At 40.0% G+C, this 21,800-nt stretch overlaps 1 protein-coding gene across 6 annotated transcripts; it reads right to left on the bottom strand.

Moving 5' to 3' along the window:
- Positions 1 to 1,835: 1,835 nt before the first annotated feature.
- On the bottom strand, positions 1,836 to 19,514 carry rbm12bb (RNA binding motif protein 12Bb). 6 transcript variants are annotated; one of them, XR_013547154.1, is made up of 5 exons: positions 19,123 to 19,514; positions 17,701 to 17,856; positions 14,478 to 14,545; positions 6,896 to 6,937; positions 1,836 to 3,859 (listed from the first exon to the last, which is right to left on the bottom strand). XR_013547154.1 is itself a non-coding variant. In XM_078397186.1 (4 exons), the coding sequence occupies exon 4, from the start codon at positions 12,930 to 12,932 to the stop codon at positions 10,767 to 10,769; it is 2,166 nt and encodes a 721-aa protein (XP_078253312.1). In that variant the 5' UTR covers positions 12,933 to 12,960; positions 14,478 to 14,545; positions 17,701 to 17,856; positions 19,123 to 19,493; the 3' UTR covers positions 8,054 to 10,766. The 6 variants fall into 6 exon arrangements, 3 of the variants coding, with proteins under 3 accessions (XP_078253312.1, XP_078253313.1, XP_078253314.1); XR_013547153.1 differs by lacking the exon at positions 6,896 to 6,937 and having other exon boundaries at positions 19,123 to 19,502; XM_078397186.1 differs by lacking the exons at positions 1,836 to 3,859; positions 6,896 to 6,937 and adding an exon at positions 8,054 to 12,960 and having other exon boundaries at positions 19,123 to 19,493.
- Positions 19,515 to 21,800: the final 2,286 nt, after the last annotated feature.

The following is a 21,800-nucleotide window of genomic DNA, read 5'->3' as shown; positions in this document are numbered from 1 at the left end:
CACTCACAAGAGGCTTAGTGGGACAGCAAACATGAATATTAAAGTCACCAAGAATCATGATCCAGTCAAATTTGGGCAGAATGCTAGAAATCAGATCAGCAAATTGGGTGATGAAGTCCTTATGCATTTTTGGTGGGCGATACACAAGAACAATTAAGAGGGGATAGGCTAGGCCTACTTTTAATTAGTTGCACCTCGAAACTGGAGAAATGATCAGCGTTCAGGAGGCGGCAATTGAAATGTTTCTTAAACACAGTGGCTAAGCCCCCACCGCGTCCGGAGAGCCTAGGCGAGGTGAAGAAGTTACAGTTATCAGGACAGAGTTCCACGAGTGGAGCAAGCTCACCAGGGTTAAGCCAGGATTCTGTGAGCAGTAAGAAGTCCAATCCACGGGTGATGAAGAAGTCGTTGAGGATGAAGGTGGGACAGAGGCTCACATGTACCTCCTCCAACCTCATTACTGCATCTGCTGCTCCCGATGTGGGCTCCTGTGCATCGACGAGATTAAACGTAGACTCGGCGACTGTTTTGCTGAACACTTACACTCGATCTGCTGAGGCTTACGGGGTCTCCCGGTTGCTAACCATTTTAACTCCCCTTCCCATATTGACATTTCTGGTCTGGGCAAATTGGAGGAACTGCGCCTCATATTTTGCTGATGTAGCTTACAACCCCAACGGTTTTATCGTTGGATTTTCTATAACACTCCCCTCCCTCCACCCTACTCATTTAACCAGTTCCACACTTTGCAACAATAATAATGCATTTTATTTATATAGCGCTTTTCATATACTCAAAGACGCTTTACAGAGATTTAGAGAACATAGGGAAATGAATAAATAGATAAATAAGTAAATAAGTAAACGAACAGAGAAAGGAGACAGAAGGTGAGGTGACCTTCAGTGGTTGAAGGCAGTACTGAACAGGTGAGACAATGTGTTCTTCTTGAGATCACACCTTCTCTAGCCAACAATTGGCCTACCAGGGAACCACCCTGCCTGTGGTCATCTGTTGCCAGTACTGATTTGTCCTGTCCCACCCCTCCCACCCCTTACTTTCAGTCTGAAGGGTCCCAACCCAAATGTCTCCTATCCTTATCTCCAGAGATGCTGCCTGACCTGCTGAGTTATTCCAGCACTGTATCTATCTTTGGTGTAAACCACCATCTGCAGTTCTTTGTTTCTGTAGGTAATCCCCTTATTCTCTGACCATCCGTCATTTTCTGCAATTTAAAATAGGTGTTCAATTTCTAACCTCCGGTTCCCATGAAAAGTCTTGACATGAAACGTGAACTGTGATTCTCCACTTATACTTCCTGATTCAGATTGCAGGAATTGTATATATTTTTTTAAGATTGCCAGAAACTGCAGTGCTACAATATTTAAATAAGCAAATGTAACATTTCCCATGAATGGGTGTATTTTTTTTTCGTGTTTTTAGAATTTGTTGAATTATTCTTTGGTAGAACTTGGGGTGACACTTTTGACAACAGAAAAGGATTTGTTGCAAAAGTATTTAATCAATTCCATGTCAGCAAACAAAAATTTAAATTACGCAATAAAAATTGAATTTTACTTATTTGTAAATAGTGGTCAATTGGATATTTAAGTACCCTTACACTTAAAAATCTTAAGAGCCTTCTCGAAAATTCATGAATAGATGCAGTTACTAAACACTCATCTTTACGATTCATTCAATATTGCAGATGGTGTAAACCTCCACATGAATGGGCCCTCACCACTCAATCATTTGCAGTGGTTTGGCAGAATCAAGCTTCTATGTTTCTTTTTTTTTTCCTAATCAGATGTGCAGCACTTTGGTCAACGTGGGTTGTTTTTAAATGTGCTATACAAATAAAATTGACTTGACTTGACTTGACTATATTAAACTATAGAACATGCATAAAGTTCTCACCTATAAATTCAAACAAACACTACAGTATATAATTGCAGGATTTCCAGTATCCATTTTTATTAACCATTTCATCCAGCTAGGAAAACTCACAATTTAAAAATACTTTAAACTGCAATAGTTTGTGTCTTCCCTTCTAGACTTTAAAAAGTCTTGTGATTACAAGTAGTAAAATTTGTGGCATCAGCTAATCAGTTTCCCAGTTTATTAATACACAAATCCTTTTTCATCTTGATGACAAATCATTGCTTCCTGGGATTCTCATAAATAACAGAATGTGAGTTCCAGTTTGTAAGTTAAAGAAAGCATAGTGCATTTATTTTTAGGAATTTAGTTAAAAGATGCAGGTCACAAGCTGATTAAGGAGTGCCGGCTGACTTTTCCCTCCATTCATTTTCACTGGCATTGGCAGTATCCCAGAAGAGATTAATCAATACAACATTCATCTGATGTGGGTGAACATTTTTGCACTCCAGAGCAATAGTGTAAAACCAAATGTGTGGCTTCTACAAACACAATTTTAACTGTGGCAATCATGGTGCCTTTTCTCGATCAGTGTTATCACCAGTTCAAACATTAACTTCAGAAAGGCCAAAACTTGACTACCTACCTTTAATGTCTTTTTTGTATGAAGAGCAGCAAACTTAGAAACACTACCGCCTTGAAAGAGAATGGAACCAATTGCATTCACTGTTGCTCAACGTTTACCTTGCCTTTAATATGAATGCAAATTATGGATGTCAGTCCTATTTCAGAGATTTCTGAAACAGTTTATTAATATCCATTGATATTTATATGTTCTTGGGAATTGAGTGTACTATGACAACCATTTTGTACAATAGGCAAGCCAGCAAATATTTTGTGCATACCATCAGATAAAGCAATATAATTTTGTGTGGGACTGCTCCAGAAGGCTTGGAGCAATAACAAATTGCATGCTTAATTCATTTCAGTATCAGATGGTTCTCAGCCTCTGATCAAAAGTCCTTGAGGACAATGATGAGAGGCAGAAAAAAATTTACTAAAGAAAGTTGAACTAAAGTGTCAATCTGGGTCAATCAAATAATCAATAAACAGTTTGATGTCCAATTCCCTGTAGAGAACTGAAATATAATGGCAGTGCACTGCCATTTTATTTAATTCTGTGATTCAACAGGGATATATGCATAAGATTATGGTAACCAATGTTCAATATTATGCTCAGTAAATGGAAATAGTTAGAAACTACAATAATCATAGAGTGATAACACCATCCTATGCTTTCTCCAGCCATGAATTACTGAAATATTTACACACTTTGCTCCATTGTGCACCATTTATAAAACTCAAAAGATATTAATTGGCTTTTTAAATGGACTTAATTTCACTTTAAGAGTTAAAAATCATTATGTCCTTAGCTTCATACCTCGTCGTTTTTTTGCTGCCATTTCTGTAACAGCCTAACCCTTCCCCCCCCCCACAAGAAAATCAATGTGTTGCCCAACAGCCAGCTACATTAAATTGTCTCCTCAAATCTGCTACCCCGCGTGAGCCATTCTGATCTTTTAAAGTTTTCTATTTGCTAAATTTGCCACTTTCACAATCAGAGTAACTTAGTGATTTAACAATCACTAAGTTACAACCAAGAAAAAACTTACTTGCTGGACTATCTTACACAATGCCATCCACAGAATTATCTGAGGCGCCTCTCTCCTAATGTTTTCTAGTGGTGGAATTAGTTTGTAGATTTTTAAGAATATGGTCAATGAAGGTCTTCCTGGTTTTACGAAAGTAAACAATGTGAACTCTTTCAAGGGGCTGATATTACTCAAGGAGTGAAACAATAGATTACCCTGCTGGGTTAATATGATAAATCAAAATTAACAGTTTGGATCTTCTGTCCTCATGATTCCCCTGCCACCCTTTGGGAAGAGTAAACCATCCATCCAGAAAAATCCAGAAGAGATGCCTGAAACAGAACAATGGCCACATTGTGAACACAAACATGCAGCAAATTCTCCATTTCAGTTTCATATAATGGGCTCAAGAACATAATTTCAAAGGTTTCTTACTGGAATGCAGAACTTCAAATTTTACTGGGTCAAACAACAACCATATTATAAAGTTTGTGATCTTCTTTAACCAGATTTATTTTGGGAACGTCTACCTCATTGCAAATCAACTTCAAAATTACAAAGACTTCTTGCTTGGGACAGCACCACACACAAATTCTGCCTAAAATGTTCAGATGACAGACAACATGCCAAGCAATAACTAATTGCCTCATATTTGAACGGAGGGATACGTTTTTCCTGATGCAAATCTTTCTACAGTCCTGGGATCCTGTATCCTTAATATTGAAATTATTAGTCAAATAAGTTTGTTATATCCTGCATCAGATTCAGCGACATATATTCAGGTGGTTAGGTGGTTGCCTTTATCTTTTACATTTAAATGATAGAATGGTAAATAGAAACAAAATACGATTTAAGCAATGTGATCAGTTGGTTCAGACATGATTGCGGTTGACCTTTATCATATCACCAACCCACATTACTTACTTGAACTGGGTCACATAACTATAACTATCCCTTTGTGAACTTTAAAGAAAAAAAAGAAATATATCTGTCAAATCCATCTTACTGCACAATACATGAAGGAAAACAACTACATTTGTGAATTGTAATACTGTGTATAAACATTCCCACCATCCAGAGACACAAATAATTCTTCCAGGTGAAGTAACAATTCACTTGCACTTTATCCAATCGAGTATATTGCATATGGTCTCAGATTTGAGGAAATCAAAACATAAATTTGGTAAACACTTTGTGGGCCACCTGCATTCAGACCACAACGTTGATGCTAACCTTCCTGGTTGCTTGCCTTTTTAATTTTCTCTCATACTCCCACCATGACCTCTGTATGTGGCCTCATGCACTAATACCATACGGCATGATGCAAGCTTGGGGAACAGCACCTCATCTTCCATAAGGTAACTATAAAATTTGCCTGCTTCACACAACTCACTTTCTCTATTTGGACCCAAATTGACCGTTTCTGCTGCAGGTGATCCATGTGATATTGGCTCAGTTTTTCATTCTTCTTTAATATAGAATGAACTGCTGAGCATGTGTCACAGCCCTAGCATTTGCAGCATCTCTCATCTCTTTGCACCATCATCCTCCAACAGCCCCATTAACCCATTTAATAGAACGTATATCACTAATCCCCAAGGCTATTCTGACCTTGCCCTCTCACAATCACTTTGCTCTCTATCCAATTTATCCCCTACAACCAGTCTGATGAAGGGTCTCGACTCAAAACATCCCCTATTCCTTTTCTCCAGAGATGCTGCCTGACCTGCAGTTAATCCAGCATTTTGTCTAACCCCTACAACCTCTGCAATTTAAAACTAACTTCTTTATTTCCCTATCTATTACGATAAATATCTTTGATCTGAAACATTAACTATTTCCCTTTCCACATATGTTGCCAGGTGCGTTTCTAGCATCTGCAGTCTTTTTGTCCCCATGTATCCATCATTTACCATTTGTATTTCACTGTAATTCTGTTCACTCATCTCTATATGAAACAATTACCCATTGTAAATTAGTTTTTCTTATTGATTGGGCCATTGACGCAAATAAAAAAAATTACACACCTGCTCCCATCCAATTCAATCTGTGATCGCATTGTCTGTTATTTTTGTGATCATATATTGGGTACTGCACAAATCATTACATGTTAAACAGATTCACAAAGAGCAGCTTGCGGGTCAGAAGATGGTTTGTCTTTAGGATGCACGGCCCATGAAAAATGACAACCACAATTCATGCAAATATAACATAACTTGATTTTCTATAAGCTAAATGTTGGCTGTAATTCCTACCAAGAAAAGGATTTTCCCCAACTATTTTATAGTTCTCACTATATGAATTATTGAAAAGGTGATTTCATCTTTTATACCCAACTTTTGAATTAATCTTTTGTATCCCACAGGTGATTTTATTCCAAAGTATGCTCTAGGTCTGACATACCTAAAGAAAGTGAGATAAAGAAAAACCATGCCCTATTTATACGTACTTATTGAAACCCATTCATCAGTATGAATTCTAACAAAACAAAAATTTGGGCAATATTTTACATGTTGTACAAATCTCACTAAGTCACTTAATAATGTTAAGAAGTATGTGTAGGAAGAAGCTGCACATGCTGGTTTGAACCAAAGATACACACAAAATGCTGGAGTAACTCAGCGAGACAGGCAGCATCCCTGGAAAGAAGGAATGGGTGATGTTTCAGGTTGAGACCATGTTACGTGGATTTAAAGTATTCTTAAATGCCGACACTGGGCATTATTCAGTTACCTTAAAATACATGAAAGAGGCTTGACAGTCCAAAATATAATTCCTTTTGAAAATGTATTTGCTTCTAAAAAAAAGCGAGTGTACAAAATTCTTCACATACATTAAAACCACTGGCACAGAGTTTGTAGGAAAAGGGCATTAAGTTTGGAATCCCCAGCATACCGACCACACTTATCCTCAAATGAGCTATATAACGGATGCCACGTGTCAGTCACTGGCGGAATGTTAAGTTGGAGCAACTCTCTAGCACTTACACTAGGAAATCTACCTTCAGAAGCTGATCCACTTTAAAATACAACGTACTGGAATTCAATAGTTGTGTGTTTTACTCAAAATTCCAGCATATGCATGCAATTCCTTGTCTCACCATTCTAGCTTAGATTTTACACACTAGCATCTCCATTACGGAATGAATTGAAGATGCTTTTTTTTTAAATTGAATTTAGATTCTATACAAAAATATACTTCAAAGTTCCATTTTTAATTTTGCTTTTTAATATTTGATTGAGATATTTAAGTACGTTTGATATAAGCTAAAGCTATCATTTTTTTTTAAATGCCATGTGTGCTAAGTGTTGGAAGAAGAGTTGGGGAAAGTAGAGGGGGTCACAACATGTCAATTATTTTCTACAAACCATAAAATGTGGAGGCAAGTCCCAGACGGCCGTGGTTTCCACCTAAAATAAATGAAACTTACCTAAATGAAATGTACCTTTTAAAAAAACCTTTGTGCTCCTGGAAAGTCAATTTGTTAGCAAATTTATAGAACATAAATAATAATCAATATAGATGGTGCCTGAAAAATACATTAAAATATAAATCATTGGATTGTGCACACAGAACCATATCCTGAAAAAAAAAATCAGCTTTTAGTTTGGTAAGAACATAGACTTCTTCCCATGAAAACCACCAACTGAATTGGCTCAGATTTGATAAATTTCATTGTGCTGCCCAGCAAGCCAGGTTTGACCACCTTTCAATCAAGAATATAGAACATAGCCGAAAACAACTTCAGGCAAACCCGAAAATAAAATACCGAAGTGAAGCTACAGGAGGACTACATGCATGGAAGTTAAACAACATGCCATAGTCTCAACCAAGCAATTTCTATAGACTGGGTCAAAGCTCTGCATTCCTGCCAATCTAGGAATGATGCAGTGGACACATGTACAGATTAATGAAGTGACGAGGTATTGTTAACATGCATGACCATAATACAGTCAAAAAGGTTACTGAAGTATTTGTAACATCCATCAGAAATATACCTCAAGTGGATATCCAGTCACACCTCAAAGAAGCCAACAGCAACATTATCCACCACAAATGCCAACCATGATCATTCTTGACTTTCATTAGTTCACCAACCAAAGTCCTAACAGCAATCCAGCTCAAGTATTCAAGACTTGTACTTCAAAGCCAGCTGAACTCCTAGCTGATCTGTTTAATAAAGCAACACCACCAGTAAAGCAACAACACCACCTTTGACTAAAAACATTCCTTACATCTCACCACAAAAGCTGGCTGTATTTAACATAGAAATCACATTGGTTTACTCCTATTTAATAAGAGATTGAAACAGGCAACACCAATCCACCAACAACAATTTGGAGTTTGCCAAGATAACCAAGAGTGAAACCACGTTCGGACTTCAGTCAAAAATACAAATGTAAGAACAAAATCTCTGAAGCAAAATTGGAGTGATTGACTTCACTTGATGATATAATTTCTGACGCCAAAGTCCACGCGTTCTGCCTTGAAGTGAATGCAACGGGATCAGAAAAATCCTCTACATTGGCTGGCCTCATACCTTGCATAAAGGAAAGAGGTTGTGCATGGACAAACGTCACAATATTGAGACAATGCTGCAGGAGATGGTCAAGGCAAAACCCCAGCCAAAAGCATATGCTTTATTACTGATTGTCCCTCATCATGAAAAGATGAGAAGTTAAGATGTTCGTTTGCAACTGGACAAGTTGTTCTTTTCAATTCCTCAGAGCATGAAGTGGTTTATGCCAATGTGCATAAAGATGTGGATAATATCCAGGCTTGGGTTGCCAAGACGATACTAGTAACATAAAAATGTCAGGCATAATTATTTCCAACAATATCTCAACTACCTTGTTCACATTCAATGGCTTCAATGTCGATGATTCCTCTACCATCCTTGGGTCACCAAAAATTCAATTGGAAGTCGTATAAATGCTGTAACTGGAGGAAAAGGTCACCAGCAATAGTTAGCAGCAAAGCAGAAGTCAGAAGAGTGTTGGTAAACTGTCCTCTTGTGCAGATGGTTAAAGATGCAACAGCACTCAAGGTCGGACAAGATCCAATCTACCTGATCAGCAAACCTTTGCCATCTCAAACATCAACACGTGCATCGCAGTGAGTCCAAAATACAGAATACACACAGCCGATAAAGATACCAACAATATCAATTTCCACAAATTAGAAACGGAGAACAACTCCAGTTTCTCCTCCATCATGCTGATTTTAGCACAAAGCATTTACTAGCCAAATCAGGAGCCTACTGACATTTGTGCAAGAAAATCTTATTGCAGGCATTTACTAGATAGTTCTCCTCCATCTTTTCAAAAGACAATTTGAGATCAGAAATAAATGCCAACCTCATCGGAAAGTGTAATTGCAAAAGAAACCAGGTCCGCCCTAGGTTATGACAAGGTTTTGTGCCTGAGAACCATTCGTAATTGGAACAGTTTGAAAATCGTAAATGCAACTACCTGGTAACATCTTTAAATAAAAACACAGGCCAACCAAGGGTAATATGTAGTTAAACCAGGATGTTTATCTCAACCATGCAGATGTCTCCAGCCGTGCTCTCCAAATGAATGTTATTCACTCTAGCCTGCAGAGCGAATATATAGATGTTTTGAGAAAACGTCGTACTTTTAGTTATACTTTACATTATCTTGCTGCATTTGCACCATCACCAGTAGGCCGTGAAAATATTATAATCAGAGATGAAGTCATTAATTTTAGAACTAGATTTTAAAACAATGATGATGTTTAGAAAAACACAATAGTTAGGAGTTAATGTGATGCTGCGCTTCATAACTCCAATAGAAACCATTTAGAACTTGATATTCCAGCCTAACAGGAAATGCCTGTTGAATCACTTTACATGTAGTAGATAGATGGAAATCTCAGCCAGGTGATTCAAAAGAACTCTTTTTATTCAAACCTACCAGAAAATTGACACCACATAATAACTGATCCATTTGGTGAGAACTGAAGTTGATAGAAAAAAAGCGCCGAATGGCAGATAAAACAGGCATTTTCACAACAAAAAATAAAGTATATTCTTGAAAATTAAAAATTAAAATCACGAGGCAAAACGCTTACCATATAAATTACTGCCTTAACCAGAGACAACACAATGATTATTTTTGAGTAAACACAAATCCATCAAGATATTCAAGATTTTTTAATTAAAATTTACAGGCCTACAAATCCAAAAATTTAATTCCCGCTGTCTTTCTTGACAAGGATTAAGCTGTACAAATCCGTACAATTAGAGGGAATAACTCCAAAACAAGAATTAATTAATATTTTAGGCATGGAACTGCACTACCGTACTCCAGAACCTTTAACAAACATTTGTAACTTCCTATGCTTTTAAACAAATAGAAATATGTAGCGACTCGTTTTTCATTTACGTGAATACCCCCATTTGGCAAGAGATTGAATAAAGTATTCACTCACAGATTTGACTAATAAGCACATCTTATTCAATATTTCTTTGTCATTTATATATTCCTTCACAATAAGGACGGGAGTGAGGGAATAGAGTCTTCAAATTTTTTTTTGTGCTTTTGGATGAACTAATTTTCCTGTAATCTAATGGGCGATTTTCATACCAGTTGACCCTGGCTGGATTTTGTAGATTGACACATTGCTTGTATGCTTTCAAGTCATTTATTGAATCACACATCCTTGTGTGTGTCATGTGTAAAGCAACATTTGGTCAGCACATCCACCTCAGGCCCACTGTCCATCTCAAATAAAATTGGGGTAAGCAGTTAAAACAAAATAAAAAGGTTTTAAAACAAAAATTACACAATATTATTCAGGATGGAGTCGTTTAAAAGATTTCACTCAATCATCCTTTTACAGTGAAAAATAAAATTTATGCAGAATTTCTGCATGCTCATGTTTACTTCCAAACCATCTATACACAACAGCATTTAACTTTCAAACCCCATCAAATCAAAGGAACCAAACAACATTAGAATATAATCTTGTAAACTATATCAATCGAGTCAAGACAAAATATAATATACCTCAAAGTAGTAAACCAGAGCCAACTATTTTCTGATAACACTTAAAACAAAGACCAATTTCAACATGAATCATGTTGCCTGAAAGTCACAAATGATAGCAACTCAATTAAGTTATTCATTCAGTGGGACCAGTGGCCAGATAGCATCTGCGTTTTATTTCAGAGGCAAGAATTTGTTCATTAAAAACCAAAAGGCAGGTTCACTGTTCTCAAATCAAACTTAGTTTGACATTCCTTTTTCCTATTGGCTTCTCATTCAGTTCCCGGACAGCAGCCATTGCTTCATCAACTGTTTCAAACGCAATAACAGCATCTCCAGCTGGTAAACCCTTGTCATTGTACTGTACGGTGACAGAATCTGGAATAACACGATAGCCATAGAAGAAATCCAATATTTCATCAACCGAGATTTTGAAAGGAAGGTTAAAGGCCTTCACAACAGCCTTTGCACTGGACATTCCCATCTTTCCTTGATAGCCTGAATTGTATCCTCCTCCAGTGTAGCCTCCAAAATTCCCATTTCCGGTGTCAAACCGTCCATGAGATCCTTCTTCTTGGCTGTATCTTGATCTTTGCATGGAGGGTACAGAACCCAAACTGCTGGAAGGTTCCGCTGATTCATGCATATCAATAGACAATGAGTGATCACCACCACTGCTATAACAACCAACATAGTCACGTTCCTTCTGACCTTTGGTTTTTTCATGCACAGAACTGACACCAAGTTCAAGCATCTCTCGCGATGAAATTGGCTTTAGCAAAATTTCTCTTCCACCAAGCTTTTTACCATCGAAGCACTCAGCCCTTACTACTTCATCCTCAGTCTTGAACTTGACCACAGCCTCCCCTAATCCAATGCCATTACTATCAACAAGTAATTGGATCCAATAATCAGACACACCAAAACCTTTGAAGAATTTACGAATATCAGATTTGGAGACATCGAAAGGAAGGTTACGGATATAAAGATACAACCTCATTGAGGAATGAGTTTCGTGTCTTGCCTGGTACCATTTATTTTCAATTTTATACTCTGACTTATCTCTTGCTTTTTGCTTAATATTGTCTATCAACTCTAACATGGCATTTTTGGCAATGGGATAAACATAAACTGCACGGTTTTTAATGCACACTTTATGATACCTGAGAGCTTTACGATGCTCAACAGCATTTTTAAACTTCACAAAGCCCTCCTTCGTACTTTTACCAGAAATATCATATATAAAATAAATCTGATCGTCTGCAATGTTCAGCTCATTAAAGAAACTTTGTACATCTCTTTTTGAGACACCATAGGGCATATTTTTCAGCTGCACATAATAATCTTCATCATAAGGAGAACGCGATCTTGATCTGCGCCTGCGTGGTGATCTTGATCGTCTTCTGGAGTGGAAATAGTTCTCTTCTTGAGGAGGGGAGCGACCTTGGTTTTTATCAGGCTGGCTATCTTCCATCTCAGCAAGCCATTCAAACTCCGTAGCTCGAACAACCCGTATAAATCTTAGGCCCATGTACTTTTTGTGATATTTTAATCCTTCTGCTGCATCCCAAGCACTGGAAAATCGAACAAAACCCTCACCAGTATTCATACCCCAATAATCCTTCACGAGACGAATGTCATCAATTTGTAAACCACGGAAGAAGTCTCTTACGTGCTGCTCTGTTGTAGAATAGGGCATGCCATTCAGACGCAAGTAAACATTATCAGAATTAAAAGATGTTCTTGGTTCTCGCATTTGATTGTAAGCTGAATCAGCAGAGAGATCCACTGTACCAGAGCCATTAAAGTTATCTGAACTATTACCCATTGCTCTGGACGTCATTCCAAAAAAAGCAGACATAGAATGAGCAGCTCCAAGTGGAATATTCTGTGGAGATAATGCCACTGGGGACATGTTACCACTCATCATGGGATCCATGCGCGAGCTGTAGTTGTCTATATTGGAATTTCCAATATCACTGGGATGAAATGCACCCCTGCTGATTCCTTGCTGCATAGCTGAAACCAGGTTTGCAGCTAGTGTAGAAGATATGTTATCTAACCCACTTGTATCAATATTGTTCGATCCCAGCCGTCCGGAATTGGACATCTCATTGCTGCGTGGATATCGCTTACGGCTCATTTCAATTATATTCTGCATTTCATTTCTGCTACTTAGCGTCAGCTTTACTCTGTTCCCTTTGAGAATTTCTCCCGACCTCATCAAAGCAAGCCGAGCATCTTCGTCCGTAGCAAATACAATGAATGCCTCTCCCAGTTCACCACCAATAATATGAACCCCTCCATCAGGAATGGTTAATCTAGAGAAGAAGTGACGAATATCCAAGGTTCCTGCAGAAACTGGGAGCCCCTGCAAGCGGATGACCACAGCCATGCCGAGCTTGATCAATAGAAAAAGTCACCTGCAGGCAAGAAAGGCACACAGCATGACATCAAATTACTTCAAAAGTTTCTGGATACTTCAATAAACAATATAAATAAGTCAGATATGCTCAAAGAATGAAGCAAATTCTTCTTACTCTGCACAATATTTATAAAAACATGAAGTATCACTTCAAAAATTCAAGAACTCCAACTCATTAACCATCACCAAAAGTACAGTTGTATCTGAAAATTGTGACAATGACCCCTATAACTCCAGTACACCACCAGGCCTGAAGAACAGCTGCAATTCGATTTAATGTTTAAAAAAAGCTAGGTACTGTAATTCACGAGTATCACCATGGAATGCAATTCATAGTGTAATTAATGTCAAAACACATTAATAACTTTTATACTCAAAGAAAACACCTAACCAAATCCAGTCTACTCCATTCGTCTTTCTCCAATATGAAAAGGACCTATGATTTAAAATTAAAATAAGATCAGACAAAAATAAAATTACCATACTTCTCCTTGGGCAAGTGGATCATATTTTTTTCTCCCATTCTTATCAATTAACATTGTGCTAGCAGTGGGAGCAATACTACTCTCCTCAAATAAAACAGTAGCCTAGTTTGATTACACCTGGTGAGTCAAGTAAAATTCTGATGCAAAACAATACCATGAAGCAGTAAAAAAAATTCCACAACCAAAAGTTTCCATTTTCATGCTTCCTTTAATAATTCCAGGCAATGAAATATTCCCGAACTCAACTTTTAATCCATCTAGAGAAATAACTTGTTAGATTGTGTAGATGATCCTCAGGCTTTTTACAGGAAATGTTTTGTGAATATAGAATGGATTTTGTGTAATTCCTAGGCAAGTTCAAATGACAACACATCGATTCTCTTACAGAACTTACGTTGAGAATTTTTAAGATTATGCTTTTCAATAATTATTTTTATTCCAAAATATTTTGAATGGGAAGATGACATTTGCAAGCTCTGAATTGTGTACTTTTCTGACCCGCAATAAATGGACCCACCACCTGGCATTAGTAGCACTGGAATTAGGTGGTTTGAATAAATTAGGTGGTATGAATATATATGCTTCTAAACAGATATCAAAATGACAGAAAAAGGATGTCAAAGTTAAACACAAATTTTAATATCAATTTCAAGGTTAATTTAAATTTCTTGCACAATTGCAAAAATAAAAATCCAGAATGCACTTCAAGCAGAATCCTACATTACATTGAAACGACCTGTAATAAATGAGAATTCAAATATTCAAAGAATAGATTCAAAGTCTTGCTGACAAACATTAGTTATTTTTCTAATATACAGGAAATTCTACTTAAAGAATTAGAGGGAAAAATGGAATAGAATTAAAAGAGCTCCATTTTACTTCTGTCCCAAAATTGTCTTATTGCATTGATGAAACACAAAATGTAAATTAAAAATGTCACTATAAAGTTTATGTAACAATAACACATTTTTAAGTGTTCACGAAATTAGGATGGCATTTTAAGATCAATCCCCACCTGCAAAACACTTACCTACAAACAGGAGTTGCCTTTGAGAAACAGAAGAACCCAGACAAGCGTGTTAAAGTCAACTTTATAGACTGCAAGAAAATAATTGAACATTGTCAAACCATGACAATCAGATCTGGAATCAAGTTGACATTGAGATTTTCAAACTAAGAATTTCAACCAGTTGAACTGACAAAACTTTCATAAATCAGCAACTTTTAAACAAGTAAATTCCATGTGTTCTCATTTTAACATCAAAACCAATTTAAATTTTGAAATTAATTTTAAAAACCAATTTAATTTTGAACTTTTTAAATAGAATTGCAAAATAATTTCAATGTCAATCTGTTGGACCCTCTGACCTCGACCTTGTTCAGGCTTGATGTCAGCTTTCATACACCTCCTCATATCTACCATGACCCCACTAACAAACACCAGATCAGCATCTCCCAGACAGAATATCTTATCACTTCCAGTATTCTTCCCTTCAGCCTCAAAACTGATAGTACTCCAATCCCGCACTGCCTGTTTCTATCTCCTACCCAAAATCCACAAACAGGACTTCCCTGGCCTGCTCTTGTCCCACTTAATTCATTTCCTCATGCCTCGACTACATCTTGATGCTTCCTTTCAAGTCACTTCCCATCTACATCTCGCACTTCTTCCACCACTTCAACAATTTCTAATTCCTTGCCCTTCACTACTTTTCCTTTACCACAGTCGTCCAGTCCCATTACATTTCCATTCCCCATCAGGAATACCTCGGGATCCTCCATTTCTTCCTAGTGCAAAGACCAAATCAGTTCCATACTGGGCCCTAGTGAGACCGCACCTGGAGTACTATGTGCAGTTTTGGTCTCCAAATTTGAGGAAGGATATCATATCATATCATATATATACAGCGCGGAAACAGGCCTTTTCGGCCCACCAAGTCCGCGCCGCCCAGCGATCCCCGTACATTAACACTATCCTACACACACTAGGGACAATTTTTACATTTACCCAGTCAAATTAACCTACATACCTGCACGTCTTTGGAGTGTGGGAGGAAACCGAAGATCTCGGAGAAAACCCACGCAGGTCACGGGGAGAACGTACAAACTCCTTACAGTACAGCACCCATAGTCAGGATCGAACCCGAGTCTCCGGCGCTGCATTCGCTGTAAAGCAGCAACTCTACCGCTGCGCTGCCATGCCGCAATATTCTTGCTATTGAGGGCGTGCAGCGTAGGTTTACTAGGTTAATTCCCGGAATGGCGGGACTATCATATGTTGAAAGACTGGAGCGACTAGGCTTGTATACACTGGAATTTAGAAGGATGAGAGGAGATCTTATCGAAACGTATAAGATTATTAAGGGGTTGGACACGTTAGAGGCAGGAAACATGTTCCCAATGTTGGGGGAATCCAGAACAAGGGGCCACAGTTTAAAAATAAAGGGTAGGCCATTTAGAACTGAGATGAGGAAAAACTTTTTCAGTCAGAGAGTTGTGAATCTGTGGAATTCTCTGCCTCAGAAGACAGTGGAGGCCAATTCTCTGAATGCATTCGAGAGCTGGATAGAGCTCTTAAGGATAGCGGAGTCAGGGGTATGGGGAGAAGGCAGGAACGGGGTACTGATTGAGAATGATCAGCCATGATCACATTGAATGGCGGTGCTGGCTCGAAGGGCCGAATGGCCTCCTCCTGAACCTATTGTCTATTATTGTCTATTGTCTATTAATAGTCTCTTCTGCCTAGCATAATTTGTCCTTACTCTCAGGTTTTTTTTAATTCTTCTCACAAATCAAAAGATACAACCATTCTTGTTTAAGTTTATTATTATCGCTTTGAAAAGCTTTTGTTTGTGTGTTATCCAATATTACACATGAACACAATCACAATCAAGCACAGAGTGATAAATTTATGTAGAATAGAGATTTAAAAAGGCTGGGTGATTATATTGGATGATGGTAGATAGATCCTGTCCTCTGGGACCAGCCGCAGAAAGTCTCCACATACCGGCAACCTTCATGGGCACTTGCATAGGCCCCAGTTATGCCAGTCTTTTTGTTGACTACATTGAACACTCTTCCAAATGTGCCCTAGAACCCCTCCCCAACTTTCCCCGCTACATTTAGACAATTATATTGGGCCTGTCTCTTGCACCGTTCAGAACTTGATTTCAACTTCACCATTAACTTCCACCCACCCCTCAAATTCAGACTATTTTATGACAACTCTTCCCTGTTTCTTGATTTCTCGGTCGCAATTTCTGAGATGTCCCCTTTTTTCAAGAAATGTGGCTCCCCTCACAATTGTGGATGGAGTCCTCCCTCACCTGCATTTCCTGCAGTACCACCCTCATACTCCAGAACACAGATAGCATTTCCCTGGCCCTCGTCTTTCACCACACAAGCTTCTGCCTGCATCCAACACATCATTCTCCGACATTTCTGTCAACTTCAATGCGATCCCACCACCAATTACTTCTTCCCCCTTCCCCCCACCCCACCATTCTCTGTGTTCCGTGGACAACTCTCTCTCTGTCTCTACATCGATTAGACCAAGTGTAGATTAGGTAATTGCTTCTCTGAACACCTGCACTTTGTCTGCCAAGGGCATCAGGACCTCCTAGTTGGTTGCCATTTTAATTCCCCTTCCCACACCAACCTGTCTGTTCTCAGCCTCCTCCACGCCAGTCAGGCCACATACAAACTGGAAGAACAAACCTCATATTCTGCTTGGGTAGGTTGCAATCTAACAGCATGAACATCTATCTATCTATCTATCTTCTATATCTATCTATCTTCTATATCTATCTATCTTCTATATCTATCTACTCTATCTTCTCTATCTCTCTATCTATCTATCTATCTATCTATCTATCGATCGATCGATCTATCTTGGTCTAGTTAAATTCTAAAATTTCAGATAAACACCCCCTTCTCATCCACCCAATCCTATCCACCCCCACATGCACCTTCAGTTCCCCTTTCCCTGCTCCCGTCACCCACCCCATCCCTACTTTGGGTCACCTGCTCCCTCCTCCTCATTACGCTCTACCCATCAATCCTCCCTCTGGTTCCATGTTTCACTACCCATCTTCCACCATTTGCATCTTTTTATCTTCTGCATTTATCATCCTTAGTTATCATCTCCACCCTCCTTTGCCCATCTGAATCATATGACAACTAACCCCCCCCCCCCCCCCCTTTATCTGGATCCAAGTGTCACTTGCTAGCTCTTGCCCCACCCTTTCCCTCACCTTTTTTAAACTAGCTATCTCCCTTCTGCTCCATCAGACTTAAGAACAGGCCAAACCAGAAATGTTGTCAGTCCATTTCCCTCCACAGATGTTACGTGACCTGCTGAGTTCCTCGAGCAGTTTGTTTTTTGGTCAATATCACTAGTGCCTGAGTCACTTGAAAACAAAACAAAATCAACATAAAAATGTAGGAAATGTCAGAGATCAGATACAAAATTCTTCGCAATCACCTTTTGATACAGAAGCCATTGACATAAACAGCCTCATGTTCCCAAAATAAAAATTTGATACCAAACCTTCCAAAATTGACCAAAAGCCTCAGAATGAACTTCCAGGGCTTTTTGATTGATTCACAAAATGCTGGAGTAACTCAGGTCAGGCAGCATCTCAGGAGAGAAGGAATGGGCAACAAATAACAAATACCACCCATTCCTTCTCTCCCGAGATGCTGCCTGACTTGCTGAGTTATTCCAGCATTTTGTGAATAAATCGATTTGTACCAGCATCTGCAGTTATTTTCTTATAGAACTTCCAGAGCTTTACTGACATTTGAAAATTTGCACAGTAAATTTATTCCCAAACGATTACATCCCCCTTTTTAGGTAATAAGTGATAGGAATAGAATTAGGCTATTCGGCCCATCAAGTCTACTCCACCATTCAATCAAGGCTGATCTATCTCTCCCTCCAAACCCCATTCTCCTGCCTTCTCCCCATAACCCCTAAAACCCGTCAAGAGTTTTGTTTTGAGTTCCTTTCTGTTATCAGAAAACAAATTGGCAAAAGATCCAAACACAATGTATTAATTTCTCTTCCTTTGAACATAACTAGAGTTCACATTTGGTTGTACAAACCACAAGGGAAACCACCGTGGCAACTATTTAAATAGCGGCAGGTGATTCTGATACTTCTCACATTTGCCTCTTCACTCAAAATGTCAATCGGGCTATTTTTAAATCTTTCCACTCAAATTCATACGTTTTTAGGTAGATATGAGGTGACAGTGGAACATATAACAGTGACATACGCAGTGGGCTTCTTACAATTGTAAAGGGGAAGGATCAGAAGGGGAGGGGGGTGGGTGAGGTTGGTCACAACGCACTGCCATATGGACGACGTTTTAATAATAAAAGGTCCTGGCCCGGTGTGTCCGTCACTGGTTTATGTGGAAAGCAGTGGTTGGGGGCATCGGACAAGCGAGCAAAGAGACGATCATTGTGGCTGCAACAAATAACCGGCCCGGCCCGGCCTCCGCCGTCGCTAGGGCCTAGGCCCCTTCAACAACAGCTGTTACCGAGGCCTCCCTCCCTCCCCTCCTCCTCGCCACCGTTTACTCTCACATTCCACCCGGCTCTGCCATGAGGAAAGTAAATCCGACGGGTTAAAGCTAAACAAGAGGGAGAAAATGAAGCACAAATCGTACCTCGTTGCCTTCACAGCGCGACTGGCGACACGACGGCGCCTCTCTGTCCCGGGGAAGGTCCTGCAGCTCCGCGCTTCAACTCCAGCAAACGGTGTCTTTTTCTTTAAAAAAACGAGCGCAGCCGGCACTTAAAAATCGCTTGACTCGTTTTTCATGTGTTACCGTCGACGCTGGTTCAGAAGCTGTGAGGACGTGATGGGACTGATGATGTTTTTGATTTTTAAAAAGGAGGCTAAGGGGTCGGGGAAGGCGGTGCTGCCGGGACCTGCGGACGGTTGGAGGGAGGGAGAAGAAGGGGGAGGGGAATGGCGACGGCGACCCGCGTCCTCTGCTTGTTCCTGGCGCTGATCCAGCAGCCCTCGCCCTCAGACGGCTTATCGCTCCCTTTCGAGTCGGTGGAGAACTGCACCAAAATGCAGTGGTTCAGTATCTCGCAAATGATCTGCGTGCCCTGCGGCCATCACCAGCATGCCAGCGACGACGGTGGGTTGAAGTGAACAAACTGCAGACAAACAGGATCATCTCACCAAACTTGCCCACATAAAAATCTAAATAACCTTTTTTGCAACCAGTACCCACGCGAGCAAAACCTGCACGAGGTAGCCCAGCTGTTGGTGGTTGTGCAGTAGAAAACAGAGACAGAAAAGGGTCACAGAGAGAGAGAGAGAGAGAGAGAGAGATATACATATAGTGTGGAAACAGGCCCAACTTGCCCACACCGGCCAACATTGTCCCAGCTACACTAGTCCCACCTGCCCGCGTTTGGTCCATATCCCACCAAACCTGGCCTATCCAAGTACCCGTGTTTAAGAAGGAGGAAAAGTGTGAGAAGGAACTGCAGATGTTGGTTTACACCGATGACAGGCACACAAAATTGCTGGAGTTACTCAGCGGGTCAGGCAGCATCTCTGTAGAAAAGGAATAGGTGACGCTTCGATCTGGTCGAGACCCATCTCCAGCCTGCAGATGCAGGTTGATGCACACAAAATGCAGGAGTAACTCAACGGGTCAGGCAGCATCTCTGGAGAGAAGGAAGAGTCATACAGCATCGAAATGGGCCCTTCAGCCCAACTTGCCCTCACCGACCAACATGTCCCATGTACATAAGTCCCACATGCCTGCGTTTGGCCCATATCCCTCCAAACGTGTTCTTTCCATGTACCTGTCTATTTGCTTCTTAAACGTTAATAGTCCCTGCCTCAACTACCTCCTCAAGCAGCTTGTTCCATACACAAACCACCCTTTGTGTGAAAAAGTTACCCCTCGGATTCCTATTAAATCTTTTATCCTTCACCTTAAATCTATGTCCTCTGGTCCTCGATTACTACTCTGGGCAAGAGACTGCGTCTACCCGATCTATTCTCATGATTATATACACTGAAGTGCAGGGACAAGGAATTGCACATGCTGTTTAACATACACAGTGTGATGGAGTAACTCAGTGAGTCAGGTAGCATCTCTGGAGAACATGCATAACATCATAAGTGATAGGAGCAGAATTAGGCCATTCAGCCCAACAAGTCTCCGCCATACAATCATGGCTGATCTATCCCTCTTCTCCTCCCCATGACCTCTGACACCTGGATAGGCAACATTTCTTCCTTCAAATCGTCGTGCAGTCTGAAGAAGGGACCTCACCCAAAACGTCATCTGTACATGTTCTCCAGATCCCACTACTAGCCTCATCTTCCCATCTCCACCCCTTTCTGTTTTCCGTAGAGACCGTTACCTCCACAATTCCCTGGTCAACTCGTCCCTTCCCACCCAAACCACCCCCTCCCCAGGTACTTTCCCCTGCCACCGCAGGAGATGCAACATCTGTCCCTTTACCTCCCCCCTCGACTCTGTTCAAGGACCCCAACAGTCTTTTCAGGTGAGGAAGAGGTTCACTCACACCTCTGTATCCGTTGTTCCAGGTGTCGACTCCTGTATATTGTGAAGACCAAGCGCAGGTCCGGCGATCATTTCACTGAACACCTCTGCTCAGTTTGCCTAAACCTACCTGATCTCCCGGTTGCTCAGCACTTTAACTCCCGCTCCCATTCCCAATCTGACCTTTCTGTCCTGGGCTTCCTCCATTGTCAGAGTGAGGCCCAGTGCAGATTGGAGGAACAGCACCTCATATTTGCTTGGATAGCTTACATCCCAGCGCTATGAACATTGACTTCTCTAACTTCAAGTATTCCTTGCTTTTCCTCTCTCTCCATCCCCTCCCCTTCCCAGTTATCCCGCTAGCCATACTGTCTCCAACTACATTTTATATCTGTACCACCCACTCCCCTGACATCAGTCCGAAGAATGGTCTCGACCTGAAACGACTACATATTCCATCTCTCCAGAAATGCTGCCTATCCCGCTGAGTTACTCCAGTATTTTGTGTCTAACTTCGACTTAAACTAGCATCTGCAGTTCTTTCCTACTGCTTACAACCCTGGTTCATGAAGAATGGTCCTGATCCGAAACATCACCTATCCATGTTCTCCAGAGATGCTGCCTGACCTGCTGAGTTACTCCAGCAAATTGTGTCTTTTTTTCTTGGTTTTTAAAAATCAGGGTGATGCTAAACCTAGATCCAGTGAAGATAACAAGGAAAGGGCTGAAAAGGTCAACAGGTAAATTACAATTTGTTCATTTTGAAGGTCACTGGCAAGGCTAGAAATTATATGTGATAGAAAGAG

This window comes from Rhinoraja longicauda, chromosome 4, assembly GCF_053455715.1.
Source record: "Rhinoraja longicauda isolate Sanriku21f chromosome 4, sRhiLon1.1, whole genome shotgun sequence".
Classification (NCBI taxonomy): domain Eukaryota; kingdom Metazoa; phylum Chordata; class Chondrichthyes; order Rajiformes; family Arhynchobatidae; genus Rhinoraja; species Rhinoraja longicauda.
Note: the sequence above shows the minus strand (reverse complement) of the source record. Positions and strands in the feature narration are given on the sequence as shown.